General features: G+C 36.9%; 1 protein-coding gene across 1 annotated transcript; it reads right to left on the reverse strand.

The window, feature by feature from the left end:
* Window positions 1–12,517: 12,517 nt before the first annotated feature.
* Window positions 12,518–22,077, reverse strand: atp1b1b (ATPase Na+/K+ transporting subunit beta 1b). Its single transcript, XM_052127477.1, has 6 exons — window positions 21,863–22,077; window positions 18,843–18,971; window positions 16,311–16,466; window positions 14,928–15,115; window positions 14,044–14,127; window positions 12,518–13,915 (listed from the first exon to the last, which is right to left on the reverse strand). Exons 1-6 carry the CDS (start codon window positions 21,954–21,956, stop codon window positions 13,655–13,657), a joined length of 912 nt encoding a protein of 303 aa, XP_051983437.1. The 5' UTR covers window positions 21,957–22,077; the 3' UTR covers window positions 12,518–13,654.
* Window positions 22,078–23,620: the final 1,543 nt, after the last annotated feature.

Genomic DNA, 23,620 nt, shown 5'->3' on the forward strand with positions numbered 1-23,620 from the left:
TGTGGGTAAAAGACATATGGGCCGAAATTACACATGCTGCAAGACTGTGTCTTGTGAGACACAAAGTTTTATTACTGCAGGGGCGCTTGACAATCTGAAAACCGAATCCTCCATGCATCCACATTTAAATATCAGAACATATTCATACCTCTGAATGGAAAACCTTCTCAGCATGATTTATTAAAGCATTTTTAAAATCCACATCCAGTAAAAATAAAAGACCATCCTGGCCAGCGATGAGAAAAGTAAGAGGTACCACTTGACCCCACCATAGAGCGGTATTGCCTGACACTAATTGGGAGATAGATACCCAGTGTTCAGGGGGGATGTGATGGGATGCTATCCCCCTTGTTTAAAAAAATACCAAAAAGTATCCCCCTTGTAAAACCACCATCCCCCTTACCATCCCCTTTAGATCAATTGTGTCATGTATAACTTAGAACTGATCATGCAAGTAATCATATCACATTTTCTACTTTAGATAAGAACGATTAGCTGATCAGATTATATTTCAATGTGTGAGGTTGCCAGATTTCAACAGGTGAAATCCCCCAATCAGATCTTGACCCTTGTATCGTGCGGATATATTCTGCCAGGTCGACATTTAGTCACGCAATCTGGCAACCTTGCGCGTGCAAATTTTCTCTCCACTGCGAAAAGATGCTGGATTTTTGAAAACAATGGCAAAAAGGTATGTCGGAGTTTAGCGATGGGTTTACTTTCTTGTGTCTACAAGAAACTTACACCACTGAAGGTAATACAAGTTTCCAAAAGTTCAAGAAAATATTTTGTCTTTATTTAAAGCTACAGTATGTAATTTTTTTTTTAAATTTTATTTTAAATAACACAATGTTATTAATGAGAGTGCAACAAAAATCCATCTTCCAAACCATATCTTTACCCAAATACACTATAATAATGATTAATATTTTGGAGCTGTTCTGGCGGATTTCACGGGAAATTGCATACATACGTCATTCGCCTTTGCGTGTTGACGTCATATCCGTACACAGAGAAAATTAGCTCCGGCTACTGCAGCACGTGTATTGTGTGAGAGTAGCTGAAGCTGAAAGTTTGTTGTCACAACGAATGAAAAACCTCCTGGGAATCACTAGTTGTAAAACGAAGAAACCTTGAATAGAGCAGAGTAGAGGTCGACCAAAATTGTTTTTTTCAGGCCGATGCTGATCTTTTGAAATCCGGGTCAGCCGATGGCCGATTAATGCTGCCGATTTATTTTGGCCGATATTTGGCCGATATGTGCTTGTTTTTAACCTCTTATTTGAACCTTTTATTTGAAAGATAAAATGTAACACAAATAATTACTTAAGACAGACAACATTTCTCAACAAATACATTTATTGAACACTTGACCAATCTGCACTTGTACACTTAAATGAAAAATGTATAATGTAAAAACATATTGTATAAATAATGTATAACAAATATATTAAATAAACAAAGCAGGTGTTAAGAACTGCTCCGAGACACGAAGGTTGAGATCCAAATGCAGCTTTAATTAAGGGGCAATCCAGACACGTAATCCAATATTCAGAGCATCCAAGAGAAGCACAGGCATAACTAGGGATGGTATCGTTAAGTTTTTAATGGTATTACTATCTTACCGATACTGCTTATCGATCCGGTACTTTAACGGTATTCTTAACGGTTCTTTTTGTTATATATATATATATATATAATTTTATTTCAGGAAGGTCTACTAACATTACTGTTCAGTTGTGGTCTAAAAATAAATCTAATAAAGTAATCAATTGTACAATAACACTGCATAGTTTATCATAGATAGATTAATGCTTATTAATGCAGAAGTTATTCATTCAAGAGATATAAGAGATTTTCTCTTTGCCTTTTGTTGTTTGATTCGCAGTAATGGCTCAATCGTCACATGTTTAATAGACAGCTTCCCCTTTAAGACCGAGTCTAATAGGCTCCTGATGCAGCATATTTTCTCCCCAACTATTTCCATAACTACGTCCATTTAAGACATAAACTGTGTTTAAGTGAATCTCCAAGCCGGTCGTTTTGACATATTTTTGTGTATATTTGATCGTTTAGACGCGCACATGAAACCAAAGTAGCCTATACTTTGCTTGTCTCGTTGTGGTCTGTTTCGGAGCGCGCGCCGCCTTGGGAACGGTATCTCTTGCGCTCTTTTTATTATTAAACGCGTCCCGCAATTTAGCAACAGTAGCATTTTACAACAATCACCGATCGTGCTGATTCTGACGTTAAGTTTGAGTTTTAGGGAGAAATGTCAGTGCACCGCTGGGAAGGGAAGGAAGTTGTGCTAGACAGAATGCGGCTTATGTATAAATATTCATTTTATAATCTTTGGAAGGCGAAATCTAAAATAAAATCAGACTAATAATCACAGATCTAAACCAGGCTACGTTTGAATGTTTAGTTCTGTCACTCATTAAACAGGACTCATGTTGTGCTCGCTGTGGCACCGCGTGAGCGAGTTCTCTCTCTCTCTCTGACTGCGAATAGCTAAATTGCATCACAGACAAATGGTTTCATATTATTATACATAGAAATGGCTGGCGAGATAAAATAACTTTCTCTTTATAGCAATAAAGAATGTATTTTCTTAATTTCTCCAGTACCGACAGCAGAACCGATAACGTCCGAGCTTACCAAAGCCAGTCCTTCAATAGCCTATACTGCGTTGGTATATTTTTATTACTTATTTATCTGCATTGAGTGACAACCCTCTCAAATATAAGACACACAAACAGAAAAAATAAAAGTCTCAGATTCACTGTCTGTAATTGCAAAATTCTTGCTTACTTATTGTGACATGATAGCAACCCTTCTGCTGTGATAATGCAAATTCAACTACGCTATCAATATCCAAAGTAGCCGAACGTCATGTCAACTATCGCGTTTGTCACGTTTTTTTCTTGAAGTTGGCAGTAACATATCAAAAGTTTTTAATGAAATCTAAAGAAGTTATACAAATTTAACCCTTACTGTTTTCTCCAAGGAACTTCGCTCCTTCCTTAGGCACTGGATGAGGTCTGCTCACTCTGCTGGAAAATGACTCTAGGGGCAGCGTGCGTCGAACACGTGTTCCACAACAACACTAGGCTGCCCACAGGTGCGCCTGCCTAATAATCGGCTTGATATGCGTGGATATTGGCCGATGCCGATTATGTAAAAAATGCAAAAAATCTCTCTAGAGCAGAGTCTACTAGCAAAAAGGGAAAGCGACAGAGTCCGTAATAAAACCGGAATCAACATCGGCTTGGCTTTTCAGAGGTGGTGACAACTCAGAGATCTGAAAGGATTTAAAAGTGACCCAGAGATGGCTTTTTTCTTACTCAACAGGTAAGATATTTTATTGATATGGTTTATGTTTAGTTGTATAATCACACACACACACACACACGCACGCAAACACACACACACACACACACACACACACACACACACACACACACACACACACACACACACGTCTGTTCCTTTCTTTCTTTATTTGTCCATTCACTCTGATAAGATGTCCTTTATCCATGTGTATACCGGTGACATGAACCACATTCATCCGTGCAGAGGAGCAGAGCCAAAGCACAACCAAAACCATGTTCTTCCACAAGACGCATGCAGTTTTATTTTTTAACCGCTAGAGGACCAAAAGTTACATAGTGTAGCTTTAAAAAGAAGAAAACAGTTGGTGAGATGGCAATGACGAGTGTACAGTGTACAGGACGTTTTTATTTCAAAGCATTTTCAGGGTTTTGCCCATAAAACACTTTTGTGTGTAGAAAAACATTTTTTCATACCACAGTATAAGCATCCTTCATAGAAACAGTCCAAACTTCCTTAACAAGTTTGGGTATTGGAGTAGAGGAAAAAATGTGTGTCTGTGACAGTGGGAGAGCGTTTTTATATATATATAAAAACTTTTTCATGATGATAACGTGGATTCTTTTCACAAAATGTGTCATAAAATACAATAACAGAGGGTAATAGGTACATATTATTGCCATGTGTCCTAAGGGTTAATGAAGTGATGCTCACTTTTGTCCAGACCTATTAAATTAAAAATACATAAAAAATGCAATCCACACAAACCATTTACTCTAATACACCTCTTCTATGATGAGCATATTCATATTGATATTTCTTATGGGGATTCAAATAAAACATTTCATGTGGTGAACAGAGACAGAAAAAAAAAAGTCAAAGTCTCATTACAAGCTGAAATTCCTGTAAAAAGAAATGTTGGCATGACTAGTGCAGAAAAAGCTTTTATAATGTTTTCTTTAAAAAATTAGCAGTGAAACAATTGTGTTTTAAAATATGATTCATATTTAAAAGTTATTTTTTTTCCATCAAATCATGGTAATTGGGTGTAACCAACATTTAGGTATTTAGTTGTTTATGTTGACCATAAAAATATAAAACAGTACGGACACCTTTAGACCCTCAAGACAGAGCATGAAGTTTTAAAAAACAACATATTTATTTTTACATTTTTATGAATTGGCGCATTTTGTTCAAGTCATGTGGTGTAACCCTGAGAAAACTTCTCGATATTTTTGATTAAAAAATTCATAATTTTGTTTTACCTTAAAAAATGTGTTTGAAAACTTTTTGGAAATTGATGTTTAAGTTGTTTAAACTCTTAAGTATTCCAGGTGCAAAGAACGAATTACAATACTTTGTACTTGATGGTTACAACTTATGACAATTTTAAAGTTACATTTCTTTTTTTCATTGCAATATGACATGTAAATAATTGTACATATTTACGCACATAGTTCAGAGTATATTCTTACTTTTCAATGTTCATTTTAAGGACATTTTTGTTTAATTTTGTACAAGAGTCGCTCGCCACTTAATGTCCAATATAAAATCTAGGTCGTGAAGCAAAACCATTGGAGAACCACTGATTTACAGTAAAACAGAGTCTGTAATTGAAGAGAACTGTAACATCTTAAACATTGTTCAGTGCTGCATAAAAAAGCCCAGAATATCATGCATCTATCATGGAAACCAATCACACAGCTGTCTTTTATATATGAGTTCACATCCAGACCACATGGAGGAGACAAGACAAGGCTGCGTCACTCACAGCGCCTCCCTGCCATCTCTTTGTCTTTCATTATGAGCCTATGTCATAATGTTAGGAGACCATTGGGGACATCCTACATCTATCTAATATATATATATATTAGATAGATATGTAAATATATTTGTGTGTGCATGTGTGTGTGGGACAGGTTTCACCTACATAGTAAGATCCAGCCATTGGTCCCCACAAGGAAAATTATAGTCTTGATATACTAAATAATGTCTTACAATGTAAAAAGATTTTAGTAAAGGCTTTGCTTAGGAGTTCTGGTAATGTTAGGAGAAAGAAAATATAATTGCTCAGTATAAAAACAATAGAATTCAATGGAAAATGCTCACCATAATAGAAAAGAAAAGGCATATGTGTGTGTGTGTGTGTGTGTGTGTGTGTGTGTGTGAGTGTGTGTGTGTATCTACACTTAAAAGAACAAGAATGTTCTGCTGCCATGGTCTTAATACATTCCTCTTTTTGTCCTGGTCACCTTGCACATCAGGAATAAATTGCATCCTTACAGCATAGTTTCCCCCTACTCCTGTCAAGGATCAGGTTAAAATTATTCCTTCCTCAGTGAAATGCTGATAAAGATCTGCCAAAATCAGCATATGTTTAGCTTTACTACAAATGTCATCAAAATCCCTGCTGAATCGGATTGCTGCACGAGAAGGGGAGGAGCGGGAAGGTGATATCATAGGTCTTGGTGTGGCTTTTACTGTAAATGGTAACTTGAGCTTAAAATGAGTGTTTTACATGTTATAGAAAGAACACTAATTGTATCTAAGTAAATTAAAAAATAACATTAGAACTGCTGCAATACATACTGTACTTACAAACTGCTCAGAGAAGTACAAGTGAGCAAGGTGAAAGACAGTGGTGAAAGAATAGATTGATTTTATATATATATATATATATATATATATATATATATATATATATATATATATATATATAGTATATATATATATATATATATACACACACACACACACACACTGCGCCAGACGCACGGTGGTTGCTTGATACAGATTTTGCTCTTATGGAAAGATATTTGTCCTTTTATTCACCAAAGTGGCATTCAACTGATCACAATGTATAGTCAGGACATTCATAACATGAAAAATTACTATTACAATTTGAAAAAAACAAAAACTACTTCAAAGAGTTCTCAAAAACAAATCCTCCATGTGCAGCAATGACAGCTTTGCAGATCCTTGGCATTCTAGCTATTTTTCAATCTGTAGCATTTTTGACCTAATATTGACCTTAATTGACCTTTGACATGGCTATTGCATACTGTGGTAACTCCAAAACAACACAAAGACAATGTTAAGCTTCATTTAACAAACCAAATAGCTTTTACTGTGTTTGATATAATGATAAGTAATTTTCTAGTACCAAATTAGCAATTTACATGATTATTCAAGGATAAGGTGTTGGAGTGATGGCTGCTTTAAATGGGGCCTGTCCTTTATATATATATATATATATATATATATATAACAATGGAAGTAAATATAAAGTTCCCACCACGATTGAAAAAACAAATGTGTGTGTATGTGTAAGGGAAATGAAGACAGGAACATACGAGCATGTCTGAGCATGAAGGAAGTAAAGGGCATTTGAAGGTAACAGTTCCTGTTAAACTGCAAACCAAGATGGATTATAATCATGATGTAAGCACTAGACCTTCCCAGAAATAAAGAGATTTTTAAAATATGGTGTGTGTTTTTGTGATGCAGAGATGCATCTTATTCAAAATATTATGCTCATTTGTTTAACATTTTTATCTTTTTGACATCCATTCAGTGGCACTGCAAAGAACATATATATCTGCTACTGAGTGTTGGGTGTGACCCATCACAATAATCAGAATCAGATTACATTTTATCACTTTATGAAGTGATGCAAGGAATTACTCTTTATAGCTATACAATTATAATTTCTGTTCTGTTGTTACTTGCATTTCAAATCTGATTTTAATTTGATAAACATTTTTGCACTTCATTTTATTATGTAGACGTGCATGTGCAAGTGTTTTAAGCGCTCTCTTCTACAGTACAGTATGTCGTCACGCAAATGGTGCTGGGAAGCCAATGAATAATTTTTTCTTGTTTCAAAGAAATATCAGAACGAACCAATTAATTACAGTGTGCTACAGAGGACGTTCTGGAAGAGTATGCTCGGTTCACGAGTCTCTGTGCATGGTCAATAAACTCGGTTCCGCATCTCTACTAAGTTGTATAAGGTGAGGTATCGATACATTTTAACAAGAACAAGTACATGAGAAACATATCTAACCTGATGTTAATCCTTTATTATTAAATGCATCATTCTTTCTGCGGGGTGCTTCATCCTTGGAAATAAGGAGTATTCCATACTCCTGTTGAACTCTGCCATTGGATGGAGCTGGTGATGACACAGAACTCACTAGTGGGGACTATTCGCTTAGCATAGTGGCTGCATGTGATAGTGACATCAAGTGCCCAGGATATGAATACCTAATTCTGTTCTATTACAGATGGCCCGTGGGCCGGACTTTGGACACCCCTGCTGTAGACCAAAGGTAATTTCTAGATATTAAGTTATGAATCTGGATACAGTATATATTTAGATATGATCAAAGACTATTACTTGTCAAAGTTTAGCATTTTTTTATGTTTGCAGTCAAACTTGACCATGGTGTTACAAAGAAAAGACAAGACAATGAACACCAAGTTAATGAACAGCGAGAAACAAATTATTCATAAAAACAGTATTAAAACAGTGAATAATAATAATAATAATAATAATAATAATAATAATAACAAAGTCTTGTTTGTAAAAAAAGTCTTAAAAAGTATTTAAAATGTGTTTTTAAAAGTCAAATTATTTGTTCTTTCTTATGTGAAAGGTATAACACTGTATGATAAAACAACCTAGATTTATAGAATCAATTCAGACTTTTTTGTATGTGTTCAGATGGCAAATGAAGGAAAAGTCACCAAGCCTTGTACCGCTATGATGAAGGAAACCATAAAAAAAAAATTCTAATTGATAAAAAATTACCGAAAACCGTAGAAGGGTTAAAAGGTTCTAGATCACCCAAAATAAAATAATTATTATCATTTGCTCAACTTTTTGACGTTCCAAACCTGTACCAATCAGCCCATGTATACAAGCTCTGCACATGCATCAAGTGCAAGGAAGTGTTACCGAGCTTCTCTCATGAACACTCCAAGGAAACTGCAGATGTCATGAAAAAGGAGTTACATTTCTCACCCAAAACTGACCAAATTGCTTCAGAAGACGTGGATTAAACCACTCAAATTGAATGGATTATCTTTATACTGCCTTGATGCCCTTTTTGGAGCTGAAAATTTTTGACTTGCACTGTATGGATATAAAACATCATACAGGTATATCCTAGAAAATATCTTTGTGTTCCGTAGAAGAAAGAAGAGCTGTATCATCTTTGGGTGCACTATTCCTTTAATTAGTATAAGACGATCAGTTCCTATTCTTTCAAACTATGGAACAGGTCAGTATGTATTTGTAGCTGTTTTATGTGCTGTCAATTCACCTCCACTGCTGCGACACACAAACACAGATATGCCCACACAGGAAGTAAATACCCCTGCTGACCCAAGCTTAATATCATATTCCACCTTAAGAATGATTCAAGATGACCACTCTATTTTCCATTTATTCTTGGCCATTATGTTTAAAAACTGATACCATCTGAATGATCGAATGGACTTTAGCATTAACCACATGCTGCAAAGCACAGTGCGTACAATGACAGCATATCACTTCCCCAGTGTTCCCATCAGAGACAAGAAATTCCCAGAATTATACTGGCTGTTATGAATTTTATTGTATTAACATTATAATACAATTGGAATGGAACCATGTTGATAAGCTAAAATTGTAATGATCATTTGTGTACATAATGGAATCATGCTATCTTGATTTCCTTAAGTAAGGGCCTGAGTTTCATGCTGGGACCTTAGTGGGAGGAGGGGAGACAGACCCTCTATCACATATATGAAAGTGTGATGGAACAAGTAAAACAAACATGTTATTTGTTGCTATTGCAGTGTACCCTGCATCATGAATAGATTTGGAAATTAATCTTTCACAGATCCAAAGGCATGTCTGCTGACCTGAGATTGTGTTCCTGTGATGTGTGGATGAGTGTCTTCAACTAACCTACAATTAACATCATCCTGGTTTTCCTATTCATGTCTAGCTCCAGAAGAGGATGGCTATGTTTGGAACAGAATACTAGTGTACTAGTTACTGCATACTGCACAATTTATACTATGTACTACATACTTTTTTCAGTGAGAGTAGGTCGAAAGTTCTACTTCTGAAATTGACCCTTTGCTAAGCCTTAAAAGCGTTTCTGACCAATCCAATTTTAGCAACTGTTGCCTTCTGCAATTTCTCTGACAAGAAATTGCTTTTTCCAATGAGAGTCTATGGAGTAATGTGTGTTTGAGCAGTTTTAAGTAGAATTTTATAAAAATTATAGACGTAGCTGGGTTAGTTGTTAGCGCGTGTGAAACCAGCATATAATGAATTGTCATGCAGCCTCTTTTTAATGCTTCAATTTATACTCTGGAAGAGTTAAGTTCAAATAAAATGCGTCTCTAAATTGATATCCTATTCAAGTGTGAATATTCTGTGTAGCTTTGTGCAAAGCCCCGCCCACAGGTAACTGCCGAACCGTGCAACTTTCTATTGGTCAACACAGGCTCAGCATATTTGCCTGCCAAACATGAACTCCACACGAAATCCACAAGTTAGAACCATAGTTCCAACGAACAAACTGCTTCGCAAAGTTGTGTGGTTGAAACTACAGCTCTTTGGTAAGAAGCATAGTTCCTTGGTAATGTGCTGTGTCATCATTTCACTTCGCTGAGGCTTCTATACATTTTATTCCATTTAATTCTGTAAAGAGTTTAACCATTAACATGCATTTAAGAAAACTATTTATTCCACAGTTGTGCAGAGAGCAGCATTCTGAAACGTCACTTTAAAGCGAGTGTAGTCGGTTAAAGGATTAAAGGCTTTCAAGAAAAATGCTTCATCACACAGTTTCTGTCTGAGAACACAGCTTTTATGTGTTTATGTCAACGTGTAAGTGCCGTTAATATGTTTTTGAAGAGTGTGCATGTACATACGCTGAAGTGCATCAAGGGAACACTGAAGTGTAATATAGTGGGAAACCCATGCATTGCAGCACACTGCATCTGTCACATTACAAAGTGCATGCCGTTTTCGTGTGTTCAGCAGCTTTCTCATATTAAAAGTTTTTCTGGTGTACTTATAAATGAGCTATTATCATTTAATATTTGCAGAAGTTGGGAGTCACGTGACGCCATGCGAGGATCAGACGTGTGAACAGCGAGCTCTGCGCACTTTGCTAGTTTTAATACCTTAAACGACATAAACCGGCGAGATTCGATGCACTCTTTTCCATAACTGTTCTAGAACGACAATATGCCAAAAATTCAAAATCCTCAGGCTTTAGAGACATTAAAAGACACATACGTGCTCAAGCTGACACCCCTGAGAAGGCCGCAGGCCAGGGAGTCGATTTGGTCGGAGAGTTGCGGAAAATATGGTGAGAGATGTTGAACATGATGGCAATGCTGACGAAGGTTGTTGCTGATTTGGAGGACCTTACTGTAATACGTTGATCGATCACTGCCATGGAGGCGAAATTTACCGATGTGGTCGCAAGAGTGGGGGACGTCGAGAAATGGATTGATTATCTGGAGTCATCGGAGAGGGAATTATCTGCTAATCCGCTAGTGACTAAGGTGGATTTGGAGTGTGTCTGGAAGTTGGAGGACATGGAAAACCATAGCCGATGGAATAATGTCCGTATCATGGGAATCCCTGAGGGAGCAGAGGTGGAATTCCTGGACAGGCTCTTTCCGAGTCTGCTCGAAATAACAGGCCATAAACTGGAAATCAAGCGAGCTCACAGGGTTCCGTTCTAGTGTTACGTGAAGTGAGGTGTAAAGGAAATCTTTCTTGGAAAAACCACAGCATTTTCTTGTTCCCAGACTTTGCAAAATCGACAAGAGAGAAACGTGATCGATTCAAGGAATGCAAGAAATTTTTACATCAACGAAAGGTCACTTTGCACTGATATTCACGGCCAAATTGAGAATAGATTCTAAGGATGGCAGTAAAACATTCACATGCCCACAGCAAGCAATGTTCTTCATAAAGTCAATGGAGTGAGTAAGTCATATTGTGGTACTCACGTTGCAGCCGAATGGTCCAGCTCACTGAACATTTGCTTGTCTGTTTGAAGATTTGGCACGCTTTTTTTGTGTTGGCGCCGACTATCGACTGGAGTTTGTTTTGTGGTGTATTTCTTGCAAAGTCTTTGGAGTGATTAAGTGATTTGCTTGCACTCATGTTGCAACCGAATGGACTGGATCACTGAACATTCGTTTGACTGTCCGAAGAATCTGGGTGCTCTTTTTGTGCTGGTTCAATTTGTAGAATAACACACCTTCAGTAGTTTGGAGGGAAACTACTTTTTGAGTTTGGAGTGATGGATGCCAGTTGGAGCTGTCTTGCAAGGGGTTAATGCGCATGTTTTTATTTTCTGTTTTTTTTTTTGTTCTAAGGGATGTTCAGGGTTTGATTGTTACACTAATGTTGGAATGTGGTCTATATAATCTTGTCTTTGACACACAATATGTCAAATGTTAATATTAGTGGATTGTCTCCCTCCACAAGGAATGTGAATAGGTTGGGGCACCCCATAAAAAGATGGAAGGATATTTCTCTTTTCATTTGCATTTAATCTTATGTGAGTTGTCTTATATATTTAATATAATATATTGCAGCATATTTACCTTTGTATTTTTTCAGTCAACATATCCAGCAGGTGAATTGCAATAGTTTTTGAAAGTATATAGAATGTTTTCTTCCTCACTGAGCAAATCAACAACACACTCATAACTGCTACTGCAGTTTGTAGAGAAATCGGCTTACTACAGAACTCACTTGCTCGTGATTCCATGAATCCATGGTAGTTCTTCTTCTCATCCGTGATGGGTGAAGGACAGATTAGCTGAAAGGTGCTTTGCTCCACCTACTGTACCAGGGTAAAGTTGCTTGTTGATTATTGCCACCTATTTTAAAGGCATGAATGTGCTAACAGCGATAATTCCCTTTGCTTTTAAATGGAAAGGGCAATTTGTCTGGGATTTTTTTCTCATTATCGCATCGCCTTAAGACCTTAAGTTTAAGCAATAGTAATATGTTTGCCTTGAAAAGCGCCACAAATTTGTTTGCGAGTATTTCACTTTTATTTCACTAAAAAGTACACAGAAAAGCTGAAAATTACGTATATTTGTAAAGATTAAACAATATTTATAAATGTTTAAAGAATAAAAACACTACCACAACTTAAAGAGTCTCAGTTTTATTTTGGTTTGTCTTTTTTCCAGTTTAGTTTCAACATGAGAGCCTGTGGGACTGAAAGTTGACATTTCTGATGGCTTACACTACGCACGCCTACAAAACATCCCAATGGACAGGGTATTGCAATAGTTCTGAAAAAAATCTAGAATAAGCTTAATGGCTTTGGCATTATTTACAATCATGACAATTTTCTGCTGAAAACGAACAGAATATTTAATTATAAATATACCAGTTTAGAACATTCAACCACACCATGTGATGTCTTTGATGAAAAGAAGAACGATAAGGCAAGGGGGAAAACAATGTGTTTTAAAAACAAAAGCTACAGTATCATTTTCCTCCACATGCATTTGAGACCATAAAACCAAAGGCTATATTCAATGAAAACCAATCAACAAATAGAAGTACAATCTTCCCTACATTGTAGTGATTTTAGAAAATAAATTACCCACCGATTATCCCTAAAAGATGCAAATAGAAAATCAATACCCCCGAAAGGCAATGTTAAGAGGCCAGTGTATTTCCATTAAGTAACTAAACATATATGTAGGCACATTTGACAAATGAAGCTGAATCACACACATGGCATGGCTTGAAACAACCTACATATGCAACTACTGTGCACTTTCTAAATATAGGGAAATCACACAAGGCAGCAATACAATACAAAAGGGACGAAACAGTGTTGGCTACATTGGTAGAAGAAATGTAATTTACAACAAAACATCATGCCCCACTGATCATGGACCGACCGTTCTCATTCAGTAGCAGAATGAATATTCTATGCTATGGCTACTCCTCCAGGTGTTTATGTTCTAACCCAAGACCAGAAGCAGAAAATCTTGAAGGAAAGAGGTACAGACAATGTTAGGTCCCACATGTTTAAGATGGTATGTATTAGACAAGCATTTTTAAATATTCTTTTTTTTATTATTTATTAATCTCTCCTAATCTATAATGAGGCCACTTTCTGACGTGAGACACTTCCCCTCAGTTAAACAGTTAAACCCTATGGAAGACAAGTGAGAAACTTATCTCTGGGTGCCTTTGTATCTCAGGTCAGAAGAGGGGCCTTAGTTTGCCTTTAAATAGGGAGAGAGTTGAGGTACTCTAATTCAGAGGTCATGACTTGTGGACACCGATTTTAATATCAAATCGTCCCTGGTAGCGATCCTTGTCATTGTAATAAATGTTTTCCCCAAACACTTTGCACTCGACGCGGATTTCTGTATTCAAGGTGATGTTGACGAACTGGATGGCCACCAGAGGCTGCAGGTACTGGGGATGCAGGAGTTTCCCGTAGTAGGGGTAATACTGAAGGGGGAAGCCTTCTCCGATACCGTAGTACTTCACCTCCCCGAGCTTACCTGCATCCTCTTCTTTCTAATGATGTTTCAAAGAAGATGAGAGAAGATGGTATCAATTAGCAAAACATTTTACTCAGTTTAACATGGTACATATGTGCAGAACATCCAATAATGATGGATGCAGTAGCTGAAATTAACGCTTACCCTGTTTGTGCAGTGCAGCGGGATCACATTGGACTGGGCTTTGTGCCATGCCTCTTCTGGAATGCTTTCATTAGACTTTGGTGGCTAAATGGGAAAATATACTTTTTAACCAAAATGATAGAAAATGTATCGCTTTGCATAAAACCCAAAAAGCCAGAGGATGGCAGAACCAAAGTTATAGATTTTAGGAGCAGTTCAAAAGTTATGAGAATATTTAGCTAATTTCCTGTTTGTTGGCTCATAAAATATTTATTGGAAAATTAGGTCAAAAATCAATAAGGTTTGAAGAATATCAGACATAATTTTGGTCACAACTTGACTAAACATGTAGGAGGAGTATCAAAACTCAAAAATGCTAAACGGCGGACTGGTAATATGGCAAAACAACCTAAGAAATATTAAGAGATGAAAAGCATAGTTTTTAACCAAGGGATTCTGAAGTTAAAAGATTTTAGCCCATTTTTATGAGGATTATTTTGAGGAGATTAGAGGCATAAATTTTGCCGAGGCATTATGAAGTTGTTCTGATTTTAGCCTATTGTTGTGATTTTTGTCACCAAACTATCAACAAATAAAGTTTTGTTTCAGTATGCCAAAGCAGTCAAGATGTATGCCAGCTTTTTAAAAGTTTTTACAGATTTATTGCTGTGTTGCTTGGTCTGAAGATTATCTAACCCAATTTTGTGATTGGACAAATATTTCTAAGAGCAAAAAATAAATAAATTAATAAATACTGTTTGGCTAAAATCCAAATTGGTGGAAAATCTAGACAGGGAGAAATTTTAATCTAAGAAAAGATTCCCAAAATTGTTCCCAAAACAAACCAGGCAAGATCCTAAAAACATTTTGTAAATAAAACTTGGAATATCTAATAATAAACAAACCTTGGGTCTAAAATTCACAATCCTGTTGAGTTTGACGATCAAGCAGGGCTTCCCCTGAGAGAATCCAAAATCTTGATTGTCCCCAAGGCCAGAGCATGGCCCAAGCAAAGTCCTCGAGAACTGACAAGCCTTCCTACCTCCAATATCACTGTCTAGATCCCCTCTATTCTTGTATTCCTGTGGTTCCTCTGTGAAAATATACATATATATTTTATTTATTTATTTATAAACAAATAAACAGGATTGTAAGATAAAACATCTACACACTGCAGCTAACTGCTCTGGCTTTAGATATATAGAAATGTATTCAGCAAATGTATTCAGTGACCAGTGTAATGAAACCCCCTAGTTCAGCACCAATCATTCACACTTCAGACTGAAAAAACTCTCATAGAGTGGGAATGAAAAGATGTAAAAATGTGGAAGGGGAAGGGGGTGGGAAGGGGTATGGACTTACTTCCAAAACACACTCACAACAGAGATGGCTAAACACAAGTGGGGTTGAAATCAAAAGAGTTTTGGGGCACTTTGCTGTATATCAACCATGGGGCAAAATTGTGAAGAGTAAAGACAATAGAACAGTTTGCAAATCAGCAAAAAGATAATTTAGATATTTTGTTTACATTTTTGAGAATGAAGTGTGAACACCACAGGCTTAATACATGTTAAACTCTACTAAGACTACAACGGCTTCATATTTGGAGAGCATGTAGCAAATCTGCAACCTACAAACATGCTCGCTTCGGTACGGTTATGGACTGTGGTCAATTATGACGAGTGATTTCAAATAGAAGTTTTGTATTAAACCACCCCTCACTTCTCTGTTGCCTGAGTGCTGTTGAAGTCTTGCGCCTGCCCAGAACAGCTGTTATGTCCATGAGTTTGAATTCTCTGCTGTAATGCAAGCTCAGGCAGTTCAGTGATTGAATGAAAGCATTCCAACTCATGAATAATGTGTAGAAACACTCATAATGATGTACGTGTGTACTGCCCTATGTGTTATACCCCATATTTTGTGACGTTGCTTCAACTTTCGTTTTAAAACTGGAAGAATGAAATGAAATAAAACAAAAAAATGGCCACTTTCCCCTTAACAATAAACATAATGAGTGCTATCAATGTTATCAATGATGTTCAACCTGTACATCTTGGATAATATCTACAAAAATTTGTTCTGGTGTTTAATGACCCTTTAAGCTCCAGCTTAGACAGCATTTGTTCATTTTCATGACATAATTTGGCAAAAACAAAACTGATCTAGTATTTGCTCCAACTGCCAAAGAATATAAAATGTTGAGGTTAATAAAAATGACAATCATGATCAAAGAACATCCATATTCATAACTTGCACAAATAACAAGAGATAAATGTTTTATTTGGTACCTCCACAGTCTTCAAACTGCATTTGATCCTGCTGGTTATCTATGTCATAGGCTGATAGGAAATCTCTCATGGCTTTGGTGTATTTCAGGTACGTCTCCATATCATCATATGTGAAGATCAGCTCTGCCTTATCTGAACGTGGGTAGTGGGTAAGTCCTATGCACAAGTTAATAACAACATATCGGTCCATCAATCTCAATCAAATTCATGCAAAACCTGCCCAACTTATTCTTCTTTGGAGCAATGAGCATACATTGTGAGCAGTTCAGATGAGATCATGTGAATTCTGTCGAATCTTGATAAACAGAATTATACTAAATGAAAGGTCTGAGGTTTAAATTAATTCAAACTGCATCTTTTATGTAAGAAAAAGGGGTTGCAGCGTGAAGCTTTTACCCATGTTTCCATTGATCGTGGTATAATTAACTGAAGAATAGAAACAATTCTTCTAAGCTCACAGTAAAGTAAGAGGAACAGAGGCTTAGACAGCAATAGAAAAAATAACCTCCTAGCCCCCAACCTTTTTTGTCTAATAAATCACTATGACCCTATATACCTCCTAAGATTTTAAGTAGCCAAATGTTCTAACTAGGGCTCTCAATTGATTCAAAATGTTAATTAGATTAATAACATGATATGGAAACATTTATCAAATTAATATATATTAATAACAATAATTTAATATATCATGATTAAATAATTATATTAGATATATTTCAATAATTATAAATATAATATATTAAAAAATTTTACATTTTGATCAAGTTAAAATTGTATTGACATGTGAATAAAGCATTGATAAGACAATCTAAAATGTGTCTTTAGAAAGCAGAATATTGTTTTTTCCAAATTGATGAACATAAAGGCCCAGGTATAATCAGTTTTTCAGCGTTCCTGATCGGATTGCGCCTGCGCGGTTGACCGCGTTGTCTTTCAAAGTACTCTTTTGACCGTGAGTGAATCCGAACGCGTTCGACGCATGCACACTACGATGCAAGCTGACGATGGGCACAGACAAGGCATGTCCGCGTGTCGAGAAAATCTGGGCCATACCCGGATAATCCACACAGACCACGCATTACAAAATTTGTGTCTAGCATACGTACGATGAGCGATCAACAACGTGGACCATCGAAGTATACTTGGTCCTTAAGCCTGTCATTGGCCTAAAGTCCACAGCAATCCATTCTGCAATTACATTTTTGTATGGGATTTTCTAAGGACACGTCAGTGTAAACATGCTTTTTGATAGTGTCAAAAAAGCTATATTAGTGTAAAATGTATTCAAAATATGTAAATAAGACTGTTTTTGTTATCTTCATCAAAGAAAGTAATATTTCAGTTTAAAATGTTTAATCATATACGCTAACATCAAATCAAAATGATTATGACTCTGGATCTGAATATCTTCCAGTCACGATCACACAGGCATTGTTTAGGACCAAGTGTGCCGCACAAGCCCTCAAAAGTGAAGCCAAAACGTCTCGATCGCCCCCCGGTGACTGGTCCTAGTATGGTCATAAACCCCGCCTCCCCATGTTATTCAACAGGACGTGAGACCAACTAAACAATTAAATTACACTTCACATATCTTTTTTCCAAAGATAGTTTCTGTAATTTACTGTAGTTTCTATCACATTGATGTAATTTCAAAATGTGTTGATGTGTTTGTTTTCAAAATAAGTTTGTTTTTAGTTAGTTATTTGATGCTATAAAAACGGTGCTGTGACATCATGATTGACAGCTGTGATTGACAGGTTCTCTGAGCGAAGTAGTCACTGAAGCACCAAATGACTTTTTTTCGGGATCTTCGGAAGACTGAGGAGATTGGAGCTTTAAATGTAATATCTAAATTTCTATAATTAATTATTTCACACTGCCTAAGTCAAAAGTCAAACGTGCAGGGGCGTGTGCTTGCGATTGATTCAGCGAGAGTGAGGGCGGGGCCTTGATTTCACGGCTTTACTTCCTGCTCACTACTGCGCAGGTCTGGTCCCGAAATCGCAACTACGCAGACTCAAGTCCCAAGATGTCAGCGCCATATTGGGACACTGACGGCTTCAGTTCTCACCAATGGAAAAGAGCGAAGGTCGGTCGTCCATCTTTTTTTACAGTCTATGTTTTGGACAAATCATGAGATTCATCCGCCAGAAGAGCAGTGCCAAATCATGACTGACATAAAGTGTTCTTCTGCAAATTGCTTGCAATTTTAAGTTTCAACCACAGATGTCGCTTGAGAACACAAAGTTACGTAGTGCAGCTTTTGTATAAAGAACCAGAATAGTGTTATAATTTATTTATATTTTATTTTTATCCATTTTATTTTTAAAATGGTACATTTTAATTTAATTTGGCATTGGAATTTATATCACACCAACCCGTTGCAGTTCCATCATGAACCTCTAGGTCTTTACTGATCCTAGGATGGGAAACACTGCTATGTATAAAGTCCAGCTCAACTTAATTTTATGCTTATGATAACTTTTATGAGGGATATAAAGGCCAAAACAGCCACCACAATAGAGCTGTTACCTGGAGGAGCGACTCTGTCCTGCCAGGTGGGTTTGTAATCGCTCAGGGTGAGGAGGAGAACCTGGATGGTGCCAATAAAGATCCCAGCCAGAAAGCCATAAAAGATGACATAGAACAGAATGATTTTTGCTGTGGAAAAAGAGAGAAATGGGAAATATTTCAGTATGCTAATAAAAGGGAGGCATTGCAAATAGTTCTTAAAATTATTACAATTAAAATTCTATGAAAGAAAGTGATGTATGTCTTCTCTGTAGAAAAAGGAGAATGATAATCATAATAAAATAATTAACCAGAACTTAATATCTATTAACAAGCCATTATTAGAAATCACTACTTGGAAGGATTTAATCCTAGGATGCTTCTTGATGTTACAACAAACAGGCAAATGTGCTGACAGCATACCAGCAATACAAATGTCCTTAGTATGTCCCCAGAAAGGGACAGAGGTGCCTGCATCACAAGATTTAATGAGTAATCAAAATGTCTTATACATCAACAATGTGTAGGGGTATCAAAGTGCAGTAAAACCAGTAAGGTCATATGTTAAGTCGAGATTGGTCAAACCAGTCATACCACTTTTATCCCAAAATATTTTGTTGGCAGTAAATGGTCTGTACTTATATAGCGCCTTTTTTAACCTTAGCGGTATTCAAAGCGCTTTACACTATGTCTCATTCACCCATTCACACACACATTCACACACCAATGAGGGTAGAGCTGCCATGCAAGGCACTAGCCTGCCATTGGGAGCAACTTGGGGTTCAGTGTCTTGCCCAAGGACATTTCGGCATGTTGAGTCGTGTGGGCCGGGAATTAAAACAGGCAATCCTGCGATTTGTGGCCGACCCGCTCTACCACCTGAGCCACATCTGCCCAATTAAAGATGACACAATAATTAGATTGGGATTAATTTCAAATAACACATACACAAGGGTACAACGAGTACAGTATGTGGTGTCCAGTGGTGCATAAAGCAATGTCAGAAGGTCCAAAAAGCTCTGCATGTCAACCTGATCATTTTCCTTACTAGATGTTGAAATTGCCATCATTTATCTCTAAAGAACTAGGTTTATATATGTCTTTCCATTTTAAATGTATGCATTTGGCAGATGCTTTTATCCAAAGTGACTTACAGTGCCCTTATTACAGGGACAATCCCCCCAGAGCAACCTGGAGTTAAGTGCCTTGCTCAAGGTCACAATGGTGGTGGCTGTGGGGTTAAAACCAACAACGTTCTGCTTACCAGTTCAGTGCTTTAACCCACTATGCCACCACCACTCCATCAGGTAATGTTGTGTTGTTTTGCTTTGCCTATACAGGACATTTTGATGCTTCAAATAGTAATGACAGGCAGACATCCTAAAGGAACTTCTAATGCTTAATAAAGAGCTCTTACATGGAGTTTGTATTGGTGTAACAAGTTACACGCAATAATGCCTTCAGTTGGACTTTTTGAGAGTTAAGGCAGGTTATAAATTTAGAAGACACAATGTAAAACCTGTAACCTGTAATTGTTACCTCAAGGAGTTATTTCTACCTGATGTAACAATTATTTTTCTTTGGTAGAACCTAATGCATTCAAGTTGATTCAGTGATGTTAAACAGTATTTTTGACTCAAATAAAAAAAAAAATATTTCAGTGCACTTGAGTTAAACAGATGGGAACGTACAAATAAACTATTACATATACTTGAAGAATTACACATATGTTAACTAATGATGCTTGAATCCCTTGAAGGCAAGAATAATGTGTATGACTCAAAGAGGGAGCTACCTGAGCAGCACAGACATGGTTATCAATTAGTAACTGTTGCTGCCTCAAATACATCATGTCAATATTCAGTTACACCTTTGATGAACAGTGATATCACTCAGAACCAAAATACTAGGCCTTTCACCCTGAGTCACCTTGAACAATTATGCATTTGCACCCTTTCTCTGTGTGTCACATTTATAAGGACAAGTGTGCCAATTCAATTAAGTGCTTATTGATTTAATGGCAATTCCCTTTTTGTAAACATAACTGCATTGCTATGCCTTTCATCTTCACCTTTGTGCTATTTTGATTATTTGGCTATTATTATTTGGCTATTATTATTCATTACAGAGAACTTTTTTTTTTTTAAATTAAAATACATACTAGAATGAAACGACCTAAATCGAACTGATTAATAGCGTGATGCTGTCCTTTTCACAATTTCACAATTTGACATAGACTATCAAAAACATCCTTGAACATCTCAAACATCGTGTTGAGTCCATATGTAGTTTATTCACCGATATTGACGAAAGTCCGCGAGACATGCTGCAAAGTCAAATCATACAGGTTGCATTTATTTATTTATTCGTTTATTTAACAGGTAGGCCTACAATGCAGAAACATTGCTTTAATTTCAAGCAGCCGATGCTCCATATACAGGCTTATAGCCACAGTCCCTGGTTATGCTTTTTAACAACAATAAAATAATCACACAAAAAGTAAAAACACAAGCAAAAAGTAAAAAAAATATATATATATATATATATATATATATATATATATATATATATATATATATATATATATATATATATATATATATATATCTATCTATCTATCTATCTATCTATCTATATCTATATCTATATCTATATCTATATATATATATAGCAATAATAAAAGAAACCTGAGTCTGTGCACGACCATCAGTGTTCACTCTTTTAGATTTCTTTGAAAAATGTTCAATCCTTTTTGCATTTTCAGTTCAGCTGGTAGGCTTTTCCAAAGCAATGTACCTGGATCTGGAAATGTGGATTGTGCAAATTTAGTTTTTCTCCTTGATATTGTGCAATTCTGATAAGTTCTACCTCTTGTAGTGATCCCCTTACTACTCTGCATCGTGACCAGACTGGCAGGCTATTGGTTCCTGCTATAGAAACGGTGCCAGCAGAATTTACCTGCGATGACAGCCTTCAATGCGCTGTCCAATGTTCTGAAATCTACAGATAATATCGATATAAAATCTATAGGCTATACTTACACCAACTAGTACCGGTGCGCCCAAGAAATTCCTTCTTCTCCGAATTCCACAAAAACGCCTTCCATCCTCCATCATCTTTTTTTTGAGCCGGCATGATTTAGTAGATCTTTTTGTTTGTCCCCTTGAGCGGTGGATTCCCTCGTATCTCCTTTCTTGCCTCCTTTTAAATACTACACCCCTTCCAGGAGCACTAAAGCCCACCGTCACATGGAGCCGTACCCGGCTGTTTCCAAGGTGCCCCGCATAATATATCCACTTGAACGCGCGGGTCCCGCCCACCGCCTCCCATATCGCACTTCTCCGGGTCTGGACCAACAAATCACAAACAGAACATGCACGACGTAACACAGTCGTGCAGCTCACGAAATTGGGGAGGGAATCACTTTACAATGGGAATGCGTAAAGAGACGTAAAAGCCTCGGTCATAATTGGAAATCAGGCGTGATGTAAAAAGTCATGACGCAAGAAGAACCAGATGCATAGACAGTCAGTGGGGGGGAAGGATCTTGGATGCCCGTCGGCAAAAAAGGCGTCTAATGTATTTCTAATTTTATAAGCTGTTATATTTAGATGCGTACATAGTGCATGCAGATAGAGGAAGATGACTGTAGGCACCGGATGTATTTAGAAGGAACAATAATGGACAATAAAGAACAGTTGACTGAAAAAAAGAGTATTTTCACTTGCAATTAGAGAATATTGTGTGTCTAGATAGATATATAGATAGATAGATAGATAGATAGATAGATAGATAGATAGATAGATAGATAGATAGATAGATGGATAATAAAATACGAACATACAAACATATCAAACCATTATTTTGGACAACACATATAGTAATTAATAAATTGTATAAAAGGACAACAAATTACTCATATTTAAAAAGAAAGAAAGAAAGAAGGGCCTTTGTCCTGAGAACACTGGACAAAGGTGCTCTCAGATGAACTGAGAACACCTTTCGGTTGAAATCTAAATACAGTTAATTAGTTGTATAGACCAGTTATTTTTTTTTTGTGTTCAATTATTTACCCAAGACCTATTTAAAAAAATATGATGATATTGTAATTGTCAGCAGCCATATCACCCTGCAGCTCTTGCCTGGTTGCCCACTAAAGCTAAGCGGTGTTGAGTCTGGCCAATACCTGGATGGGAGATCTCCTGGGGGAAAACTAAGGTGAGATTATGGAGGCCAGCAGGGGGTGCTCACAATGTGTTCTGTGTGGGTTCTAATGCTCCAGTATAGTGGCAGGGACACTATACTGTAAAAAAGCACTGTCTTTCAGATGAGATGTTAAACTGAGTTCTCTAACTCTCTATGGTCATTAAGCACCAGGGCACTTCTTGTAAAGAGTAGGGGTATAACCCTGGTGTTCCCCCCATTGGCACTTATCTATCATAGCCTCCTAATAATCCCCATCCCAATAGCTAGTGTGTGGTGGGTGTTCTGGCACACTATGGCTGCTGTTGTATTGTTGGCAATATTTTGACGTCTAGTTGGATCATGGAAATTGGATGGTAACTCTTACACTCACTTGGATTTTTGTTCTTTTTAAGAATCAGACTGATCCGGGCTTGTGTCATACTTGGCAGAAGCTTTCCGTTCTTTAATAATTCCGTATAAACTTCTAGAACAGAAATTCAGAAGCAAGGCCGTCTGGCCTCGGAGCTTTGCCTAAAGCCAAGGCAAGGCATTAATTACCTTGCCAAGCTCCTTTATCTCAGTTTACCTCAGAATCAAGATACCTTTTTTGCTCA

This window comes from Xyrauchen texanus, chromosome 5 (assembly GCF_025860055.1).
Source record: "Xyrauchen texanus isolate HMW12.3.18 chromosome 5, RBS_HiC_50CHRs, whole genome shotgun sequence".
NCBI lineage: Eukaryota > Metazoa > Chordata > Actinopteri > Cypriniformes > Catostomidae > Xyrauchen > Xyrauchen texanus.

Coding starts and splice junctions, on each gene's coding strand:
- atp1b1b (XM_052127477.1), bottom strand. CDS start 21,956: ATGCCGGCTCAAAAAAAAGATGATGGAGGATGGAAGGCGTTTTTGTGG. Junction 16,467..18,842: donor GGACAGAGTCGCTCCTCCAG/GTAACAGCTCTA, acceptor ACTTGTGCATAG/GACTTACCCACTACCCACGT. Junction 13,916..14,043: donor CGCTGCACTGCACAAACAGG/GTAAGCGTTAAT, acceptor AAACATCATTAG/AAAGAAGAGGATGCAGGTAA.